This window comes from Neovison vison, chromosome 8, assembly GCF_020171115.1.
Source record: "Neovison vison isolate M4711 chromosome 8, ASM_NN_V1, whole genome shotgun sequence".
NCBI classification, from domain to species: domain Eukaryota; kingdom Metazoa; phylum Chordata; class Mammalia; order Carnivora; family Mustelidae; genus Neogale; species Neogale vison.
In genome coordinates, this window is record NC_058098.1 from 6,069,078 (window position 1) to 6,080,516 (window position 11,439).

The 11,439-nt window shown below is 50.5% G+C and overlaps 1 protein-coding gene across 1 annotated transcript; it reads right to left on the reverse strand.

The window, feature by feature from the left end:
* Window positions 1–1,212: 1,212 nt before the first annotated feature.
* FAM210B (family with sequence similarity 210 member B) lies at window positions 1,213–10,714 on the reverse strand. The gene is made up of 3 exons (XM_044262794.1): window positions 10,520–10,714; window positions 3,932–4,107; window positions 1,213–3,531 (listed from the first exon to the last, which is right to left on the reverse strand). The coding sequence occupies exons 1-3, from the start codon at window positions 10,703–10,705 to the stop codon at window positions 3,315–3,317; spliced, it is 579 nt and encodes a 192-aa protein (XP_044118729.1). The 5' UTR covers window positions 10,706–10,714; the 3' UTR covers window positions 1,213–3,314.
* Between the last annotated feature and the right edge of the window lie 725 nt (window positions 10,715–11,439).

Genomic DNA, 11,439 nt, shown 5'->3' on the forward strand with positions numbered 1-11,439 from the left:
AGGAGCATGAAGCCAGCACCCTCTCTCTGTCCTGGAAACTGTCCTGTGTGCCAGAAGTGTGAGTTCTGTTGTAGGCTCCGGACCTCCACTGCCGGAGCGCAGTCCAGTGCATGGAGCTGGAATCTTGGGTGGTTCCTCACCCTGGGGAATCAGTTGTGTCCACAGTAGTTCGCAGACGTGGGTACAGCTGGCCTGGCCTGGGAACTTTCAGGGTTCACTAGAGCTGCAGGTGGTCAGGACAGAGGAAGTCTTCAACTTCTATGTCCATACCTGCTTCTGACCATGTTTTCATTAAGATGCAAAGAGCTTTACACGTGGGGTAAACTAGTTCTTTGCAAACTGATTTTACAAACATGGGTCTTAATTCTCTGAAGGAATGTTTGCTTAATAGAATCCCTCATTTCCAGCCATGGGGGATCAAGCCTGCTGCCCCTTCAGTACCCCTGGTAGAGGATTCCTTTGCTCCCCTTGTTATCTGGCTCCCAAGGGACACCTGACAAGTTATTAAAATTTATTACTTTGGAGTTATGGCACTTATATAAGCCTTTTTTTTTTTTAATAAACTTTAAAAATAAGGACGCAAATACATCTAGGCTGCACGGGTAATTCTGTTCACTATCGGTTCATTGTTGACCTGGAAATGAGCAGGTGCCATGGAAGGAGCTGGTGTATCCCTTTCCGATCTCATGTACTATGTGCTCCTAATGCATAAAGCTACATCTCTCTTTCTAGCTGCCATCATCTCCTTGACCAAAGAGGGTGAACTTGACCTTGGAAATGTTGAAGTTCCTGAAAACTAATACAGAGCTATGCTTTCATGGCTGACCTTTGTTCAACACAAGGAACTAGATATTAGAAATGACTACTTCCATGTCAGCTTTGGTGACACCATGACAGAAGCTTCAGAACACAACTGAGTAAAGCTGCAAGTGTCCATCCGGTTAGCCCCCTCAGGATAAAGGAGCTTTCCAGTCTTGAGTTAACCAACTTTTACATTCCCAAAGTAGTCTTTCATGCGCCATCCACCCAAGTGATAGTTAATATGACATGACCAACTTTACCAGTGACACCAGCTAAACTTCTGTCATTTCCCCGGAATCCCACACGAGCAAAGAAAGTAGCTCACTGTAGTAGCGCACCATTAACAAACCAGTCACAGAGCCACTTCCTAGTCAGCAACAGTTATGGCTTAACCAGACGAATCCAAAGTTCTTCACTACACTACAAAGATGTTTATTTGTTTCAGGGAATTTAAGTGGCTCATTTGGTCAAATACAAAATCAGGGGTGAACGATGGCTTACATTTTTAAAATAGATCATGTTTTATTCCCTAGTTCCATAAAAACAGTGTAAATACAAGCATTCTGTACATCTTGCTGGTGAAGTCACATATTCCCTGATCCTTTGGTCTCCTCATCTTCTCCAAGTTCTTTGTTCTGCTGGGGCCACTGGCCTCAGGAGTGGAGCGGAGGTGGGGCTCTGAAGAAAAGGCCATGGCTGTTTGGTTTGGTGACTGGTTTTATTGCTTTCCTGTCAGTCCACTTCCATTCCTCCAAACATGGAGTCAAAGTTAAGATTTCAGCCCTTGAACCTGTAGGACTCACTGTCAGCATTTTTTTTTTTTTTGCATAGGCATTACTAGGGATCTGAGTGGTAGGGAGACTGTTGGGAAGGTGGTTAGGAGCATGAAGCCAACTGTCCTTGGAATTAGATCCCAGAAAGGGATCCTTGAAATCGATAAAGCCTTTTGGCAATGGGCTAATTGCTTTAAAAGGGTGGCGGTGAGGGGGGCCCAGAATCCACTTTTAACGATCTTGCAAGTGGAGAATTTGTTCCATAAAGCTTCTTGTAAAAGTTAACTGAAGTAACGGACATAGGTTACTAAGGCTTAATCAGGGAACGGTCAGCAGCCGGGTGGTAAAACCACAATGGTCAATTTATAGTTCCTTTAGTCTTCTGATTGTCCTTTCTGTAATTAACCCTCCCCCTACAAAGTGGATCTCCCTCAACCAGGGTGGCATGGCAGAACTGTTTGAATTGGGGGTCCCAGTGTGGACCGTGCTGTGGGTGGATACAGCCCTGAAGGGGGCATTATAGGAATCCCACAGAAAGGCATTCCCTCCAGTCTGCCTGCTCCTAAGCATTCCAGGGACAAAAATGTCCATTTGAATCTGTGTGCTTGTTTCTGTTTTTAACTAATAATGTCCCTCACAGCAAGGCGGGAGGTATGGTGGGGTGGGGGGATGGGAAGCTCAGATCAAACCTCCTTTATCAGGTAAAACTGGCTCAACAGACGGTAATTACACCTGCCCGCCCCCTCCCTCCCTGGCTTGTATTAATGTTGTAGTATTTCCCAGCTGCCTCCCATTTACAGCAAGTGCCGCTCAGTTTCCTTTTTAGAGAGTGATATAAAATCTTTTTCTACATAACAATTTCAACTCAAAAAAATAGAAGTAGCAACACAATGTAAACATGATGACGATAGTTCTGGAATGTCTGACGTTAAGCAAAGATTGTCTTAGCTTTCCATGAGTGCAGTGTCCAAGCTCACCTGTGGATTAGGCCGTCAGGAGCCACGTGATGCCATTACTACTGAACAGAATTTCCATTTTTTACCCCAACAGAGACAAATGACCCTGACCTACTTCAGTGAAATTTGAGAATGTCCAGACTGGAAGGTGTTTTAGCATCAATGAAACACCAGAGATACTTGGTTATTCTTCCTCCCTAAAAGAAGGGTAATGAACGTCGAAGCGTTGATGCTAATTTAGATCCTGATTACATATTGTTAAGTCTTAAATTCGGCTTCATTAACGGGAACACCGGGAGCTGCTTTGCAGCCTACTGCGTATGAAACTGCAGGCAGCCTGGCAACAGATATTGGAGGAAGGGGAATTTTAAAAACCGGCTTAATGAATCGTTGCCCTTTAAGAATTTGAGCGAAGATTAACCCCTGAGGGTTTTCGCAGACTAGAACCTCAACAGTGATCTTCCAGAAGGACCATTTGTAGGCAAACAGTTTTGTTTGAGATGACAACTAAATTTGTGATGACAACTCAATTTGTGACGTTTCACTGACATTTTAGATTACGCGTACAAATCCTGTGAGGAACAACATTAACATTTGTAAAGCAAAATAATTACAATTATTAAAAAACCTGAATTTTGTTGCCAACGGGAAAACTTATTCATGAGAACATAGCAATTAGCTTCCTGTCCCCACCCTACTCCTAACCAACCCCCCACACCCAAAAAGCTCTATCCTAAAACTAACCCAAAATTTCTATTTAAAAGAAACAGGTTTGAAGCGTTCATCAAGGCTTTGCAGCTGGAGGTTTAAAAAATCCCACTTTGCGAAAATATCTGACGATGAAGGGCACGGACACTAAGGTGATGCTGATTCGCACGGGGGCAAACAGCTTGTGGATGGCATAGGCCACGACGAAGGTGCTTGTGCCTGCTGCCATCTTCGACTGCACTAGTGACTCTTTAAATCCGAGTTTGAGCAGGATTGCAGACATGTCCACACCACTGTGGAAGAAGACCATCGACAACAAAAAGGATTATCACAAGGGGTTATTGGTGTGGCTCTAAGATTTAAAGTATTTATTTCTTTTTCAGATTTTATTTATTTGACACAGAGAGAGAGAGAGCGCACAAGTAGGTAGAGAGGCAGGCAGAGAGAGAGAGGAAGCAGGCTCCCCGAAGAGCAGAGGGCCTGCGGGGCTCGATCCCAGGACCCTGAGATCATGACCTGAGTCGAAGGCAGAGGCTTAACCCACTGAGCCACCCAGGTGCCCAGATTTAAAGTATTTAAAAAACATGCTGGAAGCAGCTAGACGAATACACATTCATAGGAAAAATGTTCTCATTTGCAAAGAATCCTACATGACCCTAAAGAACAAAGGGATGTTCCTGCCAGAGCTCTTACCTTGAAACCACCATGTAAAATATCCCCAAGGAGATCAGAGAGATTCCGATGTGCAGCGACACGCCGACGGCACCATACTCTTGGAAAATCTTTCTCAGCTGCTGTGACTTGCTTTGCTTTTCCTCCTCCGAGCTGCTGACAGGAGGGGCCGGCGGCGCAGTGCTCTTGCTGGGGTCCTGCGCACCAACAGGAAGGGGAGAAGTTCTGGGGCAGCAGCAAGGCAGTTAGCGGCTGTCAGGAGCTTTCTTTTTTCTTTTTTCTTTTTTTAAGATTTTATTTATTTATTTGACAGAGAGAGATCACAAGTAGGCAGAGAGGCAGGCAGAGAGAGAGGAAGGGAAGCAGGCTCCCTGCCGAGCAGAGAGCCCGATGTGGGACTCGATCCCAGGACCCTGAGAGCATGACCTGAGCCGAAGGCAGCGGCTTTAACCCACTGAGCCACCCAGGTGCCCCGTCAGGAGCTTTCATATCGCGCAGTGTTCCACCCTCCCTCCTGCCCAGCGATGGACCAGTTACTCCCTACCTCCTCGGTCAGCTGGTGCCCACTTCATCACTGAGCACGCTGAAAGGCTAGGTACCGGGTATGATCGGCAGAACGATGGCCCCCAAGATCTCCGGGTCCTAATCCCCAGAGCCTGTGACTATGTTACCTTACATGGCAAAGGCATTTTGGAGATGTGACTAAGTTAAGTATCTTGAGATGGGCAGGGCATCATGGATTTTCTGAGTAGGACCAATGTCATCACAAAGGTCCTTAATCAGTGAAAAGAGGGAGGCAGGGGGTCAGGGACAATGTGACTACAGTAGCAGGGTCAGAGATCTGAGGAAGGGGCCACAGGCCCATGAGTGCATGTGGCCTCTAGATGCTGGAAAAGTCGTGAAATGGATTCTTTCTTAGAACTTCCAGAAGGAACAAGCCCTGCCCATGCCTTTAGCCCAGTGAGACCTGTTTTGGACTTCGGGCCTCCAGGCCTGTAAGATAAATGTGTGCTGTTTGAAGCCACTGGATCCCTGGTAAGCTGTTAGAGCATCAACAGGAACTAAAACCTTGGGGCACACACACTTGGGGACACTGATGGTGCTTTACTGAGTACTCTCCCAGCCGGGCAGGGCTCAGATGCTTCTCTCCATCTGCTGTCGACTTCCATCCTCATGACCACCCTCTAGGTTTTTTTTTCCCACTTTCCAGAAGAGCAACACAGGCATCAAAGGCCAAAGAATTGGCCCAAAGTCACCAAAACTAGAACCCAGGTCACCGGGGTCCACAGCCTGAGCACGTGCCACCCATCCTAGACTCCACAAAACAAGGACAGTGGGTGCAAAAAAAAAAAAAAAAAAAGAAAAGAAAAGAAAAAAAAAATGGAGCAGAAGCTACAGTATATTTACTACCAGAATCAAGGTTTTCCCTGGAGATCTGAGCAGATACAGGGAGGGCCAAGCCCTGGGCCATAAATGCACTGGCCTGAATTTGCACAAAAACAAGCCACTGGACTTGGCTTCTCTTAACATTTATGGAGCACCTACATGGCCTGGAATGTTTGGGAGAAGCAGAAAACCCAAGAATGCTGGATTTCTTTTAAAAAAGTCTCCTTAATATGGAGAGTGCCTTTTTTTCTGTAAAGATCTCTAGAATCCTAATGACCTGTCTCAGAGCTCTTCCTGGGAGGAAGTATCTGGGTCAATGAGCTCCAGTTTCTGCCTTGTAGCACTGATGGCTTTTTCTTTGGGTTTTTAGAGCAGGCTGCACCCGAGCAGCATTTCAAAGGCAAGAGGGAGGAGTACGACGCCCAGAGTCCCTGGGAGGGAGGCTCAGGACTCCCCAAATGAAAATGAAACAACATAAGGGCTCAGAGCAGCACCTCCAAACCTCACAAGGCTCCCCGGGGCTGCAGGGGACCTCCCAGCCCTGTCCTGCTTCAGGAGCCCCTGCCCTGCCTGTGGGGCGGGCCGGGGTCGGGGAGCTTTGCTCATGAGCACCCAGCGGGCTCAGGTGCTGCTGGTCCACTTGTATCTGTGTCCAGGTGCCCAACATCTGCTTTCGTGTTCTGGGGAGAGGCCTGGGCGCTGGGATTTGTTATCAGGTGTCCAGGGTTGCCAGGTAAACCCCTGCTTACCAATCCTGCCTCCCCTTGCCAGGCCTTCCCCACCTCAGCATGTTCTCCAGGGGGGCCTTGACCCAATGTGGGGCTTGAACTCACAACCCCGAGATCGAGTGTCGTGGACCCACCGACGGAGCCAGCCAGCTGCCCCTCAGAGAGTGCATTCTGCTAGGCAGTAGCACATAACTTCTTTCGAAAGGTTCTGGGGAAACTACCTGTGTCCTCAGGTTAGGTCCCCCTCTACTGAGCCAGGTGCTGGGCTTAGCGCTTTAAAGGTGTCATTTCATAAAAGCCCTCACGGTAACCCCCATGATGTGGGCACGTCTGTGGCTCCCACTTTGACAGGTGGGAGAAGGAGGTTCGGGGGTGGGGGAGAGTGGCGAGCTGGCCGGCCACAGGGCTTCATGTCCTGTAAGAGCTGGACACTCTGAAAGTTCTGAAACACTTTTCCAGGACTTCAAGGCTTTGGCGGAGAGAGGGAAAACCAGTCAGTCTCCTGAAGGTTGGCCAGCACGTGTGACTTCCCCTTTTCTTCAAAGCTTTCGCCTGCCTCTTCCTCCCACCCGCCAGAATGGCCCCTGAGAGCTCAGGTTCTTTCTGATAAACACGGCCCCACCCGCCTTCGGAGGCCGAGCAAGCCGTGCCGATGGGAGAGCTGCCAGACGCAGGCCTTGATAGGACAATAATCTACAGGCCCCAGTCCAAGGGCCACACGGCGTTCTGAGGCTGAGGAGGGAGAAAGCCCCTTTCATTTCCCACCCTTGACACTTGGCCCGACCAAACTTAATTATGCCCCATCTGTCCATTCACCAGAGCCCAGTGGAGCTGTCTCTGTTGAGGGCTCTTTTCTTTACAACTTCTATTTTGGCAAAAAGCCTTTTGGCCACAAAAGAAAAATAAAGAGGCAGCCAGACTTCCAGCCACAGAATGACCCGCATCTGCTGCAAAACAATGGGAGGGGTAAAATATTCAGACACAATGGACCACTTCCTGGTAGCGGGTTCTTTGTGAACCTAGAGTTAGAATCTTGGGACGGGGCACCTGGGTGGCTCAGTGGGTTAAAGCCTCTGCCTTCGGCTCAGGTCATGATCCCAGAGTCCTGGGATGGAGCCCCGCATGGGGCTCTCTGCTCAGCAGGGAGCCTGCTTCCACCTCTCTCTCTGCCTGCCTCTCTGCCTACTTGTGATCTCCGTCTGTCAAATAAATAAAATCTTGAAAAAAAAATCTTGGGACAATTTTCTTCCTTTTATCGTGGTAAAAGGAAGTATCTTCAAGCACTGTGAACCAGTCCGTTTTCTTCCTAAGCCTGGAGGAGGCTGAAGAAACTAAAATAAGGGAATTTCTGAGGGGGTGGCTTGCAAGGAATGGAAACTTTTCAGACATTCACGTCTTTGTGAAATATTCCCCCTAAGTCCCTGTGCTATGTCGTCAGGCACTGCCCTGGGTGCCTGTAACATGACACATACCCCTGGTGTCTGGACTCAGCCAAAGTGCCTTTACAAATCCTTGTGTGTGCCTGTGCGATTGCCACCCCCCAACCCCAAGCCAAATTATTATTAAGGTATAAAAGGCTCTATCAGAAGGGGCAGGAACGTTCGAAGAACAGAACGTTCGAAGAATAAAGCAACGATGTTGCTCACGAGTTGCTCACATTGGTTGGAGTACCACCTGTTTTCATTCTTTCAGTAATAATAATTATAATTATAATACTACTAAACACAACACTACATTGTATTTATTTTGTACCAAGCACTCTTCTGAGTACTTTGAAAATATTAATTCAGATAATCCTCACAACAACCTTGTGAGATAGGCACTATATCATCCTCCCTGAACAGAAGAGGAGCCTAGAAGCCCAGAGAGGTTGAGTAACTTCCAGAGGGTCACGCAGGAATTACCTACCTGTCAGGGGTGGGATGGAAACCTACCGGGTCCAAGGCTTTTGCTCTTAACAACTATGCTGTGCTTCTCACTTATTCAGGGATAATTGCTCTATGAGGGGTGCTGCTCTAGTTGGGGGGACAGAACAGTGAATGAAAAAGAACTCTACCCTCAGGGGGCTAAAGTCTAGTGGGGGAGGGTAGCGACAATAAACAGAAAAGGAAAGTATCAGGGCTGCTAGATAGGACAAGTGCAATGGAGAAACACAACGGAGGGGAGGCAGACTGGCAGGACTGTCGGGAGGGATGCGGCCAGTTTAAGGTCATCAAGGAGGGGATCCCTGAAAAGGCAGCACGTGAGCAAGAACTGACAAAAGACACTGGGGCTCAACGAGAGCCAATCGTTTGCCCAAGATTTCCCTCCCGTAGTGTAAGGGCGGGCGGGCTGGGCTGCTCTGTGAGGTGACATGACACGAATCAGGTTAAGTGAAAGGGGCAGGATTCTCCTGTGGCTTTTTTTTTTTTTTTAAAGATTTTATTTATTTATTTGACAGAGAGAAATCACAAGTAGATGGAGAGGCAGGCAGAGAGAGAGAGAGGGAAGCAGGCTCCCTGCCGAGCAGAGAGCCCGATGTGGGGCTCGATCCCAGGACCCTGAGATCATGACCTGAGCCGAAGGCAGCGGCTTAACCCACTGAGCCACCCAGGCGCCCCCTCTCCTGTGGCTTTACCTCCTTCCTCCCGATCAGAGTGGGGACCCCACTGAAGGCAGACGTGGGAAGTTCTCTCAGGTACTTGATTAAAATCCTGGCATGTTTGGAGACCCTAGCTGCACTCCCTCCTCCCAATGGCCAAAAACAAGGTGCCTGTGGGTAGCCAGGAGCAGCTGACAGGGGAGATCCCTGCACCTGCTCCCAGGCCCCAAGGGCGATGTATTTTCTCAAGAAGATGACACTTTGAGTAATGAGCATCTTTTGCCCTAACATCCTGTTAGGTTCTGACCCCACTTGGATCCTTCCCATCTACCAGATAGCAGGAGAAACAAGCACAGCTCGTGGGGCCCCGTGATTTATACATTTATTGCCACAGTAACATCAATAGCTAACATTAATTTAGAATGTCCCCGATGGCAGGTTTCACACTCATGCTCTAAGAAATGTGAATTATTAACATCCCATTTTACTGACGAGGAAACTGAGGAACAGAGAAGTGGGGGAATCTGATCAAGGCCACAGAACGACTGAATAGACAGGAATATGGGGAGTCTGAGACCACACTCGTTACTACTATATGCCCGTATCATGCCCGCACATACGCATGTTCACGCATGTTCACACATACGCACCCCTGCCAGTGCCAGGGCCTGTGCTGGGGGCAAAACTGATGTGGCTCGTGGGACAGACAAGCAAGTTAGGAGACCATTCCAGATGAAGACTGCAGAGAGAATCCACACCCAGGGGGCTGAGGGAGGCCAGTGGAGGCTCCCAGGGCATCTCTGGTGGTCAGGAAAGGCTTTCTGGAGGAAGAGACAGAGGGGCTGATCCATAAAGAATCGCCAGGAGGCAGCCAGATGTGTGTGGAGGGCTCAGGGTTTAGAGACAAGATCTGCTGCCGTTGGAAGGGGGAGCAGATGGCAGGAGGCATGTTAAGGGTGTGAGTCAAATCCCCATGCAACATTCATTCAGGAAGCTCCACGGCACTGTGCTCAGGCCTGCTTCAGCTCATGGAATCGTCCCCCAACTCTTGCTGGGAAGCCGCTATCTGTAGCCCTTTGAAAGGTCAGCAAACAGGCTTAGAGCCTGCAGCCTATGTGGGGTGAGGTCACAGGCTAGTGAGTGCAGGCGCAGGGATCCCATCCTTAAGCAAAGAAAGGGACTGCAGGAGGCCAGGTTCTGCGTGTTCCAACTCGTCAGTCCTGTGTCTCCAGACTGCGCTACTTACTGTTTTTCTTTAAGGAGACAAACTTTAAAAGAAAAACAAACAAACAAACTTAAAAACATCTTTTTTTTTTTTTTTTAAAGAAAGTCCGGATTACCTTCTCAAGGGAAACCAGTTTCACGTATCATATAAAGAAGGTAACCACGATGAAACAGGACAGAACACTGTGTTTCTTGCCCGAGTCTCGCCTGAAGCCCTGCAGGGAGGCCTGCTCTTTTGCTTAGATAACGAGGGAGTAGCAGCAAGTGATGGGGGTGTTCAAGACAGCAGCACCCCCGGAGCCGGTCTCCTCGGCCCCGTGTGGAGGAGGATCCGGCGCTGCTTGAAGGGGAAACAACTCTGACAGCCATGTGAGCACGCTGAGAGCAAGTCCAGGCCCCAGGTTCAATTCTCTCGGCTACCGCCACGGTGCCGGCCCACGCTTTGGGAACCTGGGGCTCTGCCAGAGACTGTGTGACCTTGGGCAGATAACCAGACCTCCCTGAGCCTCAGTTTCTCCAGCTGTCAACTGGGAGATCGCTTCCTTGGCTTGTAGGGATTGGGGCCTCGGGAGCCCTGGAGTGGGTGGGGGTGTCTAGGTCTCGGAGAGCTGGACGACTAAAGCTCTATTTTGGCGGAGATGGACCGGGATCCGGGCGCCCGAGGGCCGGGATGGGGGTGGGGAGGCTTACCTGGCGGCCGCGGCTGTCCCCGCCGACCGCGCGCAGCACCTGGGCATCGGGCCCGGGCCGGAGCAGTGGCAGCAACAGGGGGCGCGGCGCGCAGGGGGCTGCGGCGCCCAGGAGCCAGGAAGCGCGAAGCCGGACCCGGGCGCCCACCCTGCCGGCGGGGCCCAGGAGCGCCAGCAGCCCCGCCATGGCGCGCAGCGAAGCGCTGCCGCCGGCGCAGCGAACCGGAGGGGAAACGAGCGCCGGTGGGCGGGGCCCGCCGGAGCCCGAGCCCGGAGCGGCGTGGGCGGGGCCGGAGCCGCGCGATCCCTCCCTGGCCCTGCCCACCGGCCCCGCCCCCCCGGAACCAAACGCGGGGTGGGCGGGGCCGGAACGGAGCGAGCCCTCCAGACCCCGCCCCTCCGGAGCCCGAGGCGCACGCGGAGTGGGCGGGGCCGAGCCGCGAGATTCCTCTCAGGCCCCTCCCCGCCCCGCCCCACCGGAGCTCCAGCCCTGAGCAGAGTGGGCGGGACCGGACCCCGAGCGCCAGGCAGAGTTCGCGGGGCGGGAGATTCGTGCCTTTTCCATATCCTTGGAGTTTTGGCGGTGTCGACTCGGCTTCATTCTTTTGGTTACAAGAGAGTCAGAGGACAGCCGAGATTCACGAGCGAGGGGTTAGATTCCTCCGACGTGATGGAAAGTGGCGAGGTCACCTGCGGAAGGCTTCTGGGATGGGAAATACTGTTGTGACCATCTTTGAGAGATGCAGTCTGCCACAGTACTCAATAACTGATGCAGTCTGCCACAGTACTCAATAACTATTAACTGATGATAATGATAATAATAATCTTTGGTCTCCATTCTACAGAAGAACTGAGTTTCAAAGAAATTGGTGACTTCCCTGAGGCATCTTCATACACTTTTCATGCCCAACATCTTTAGCA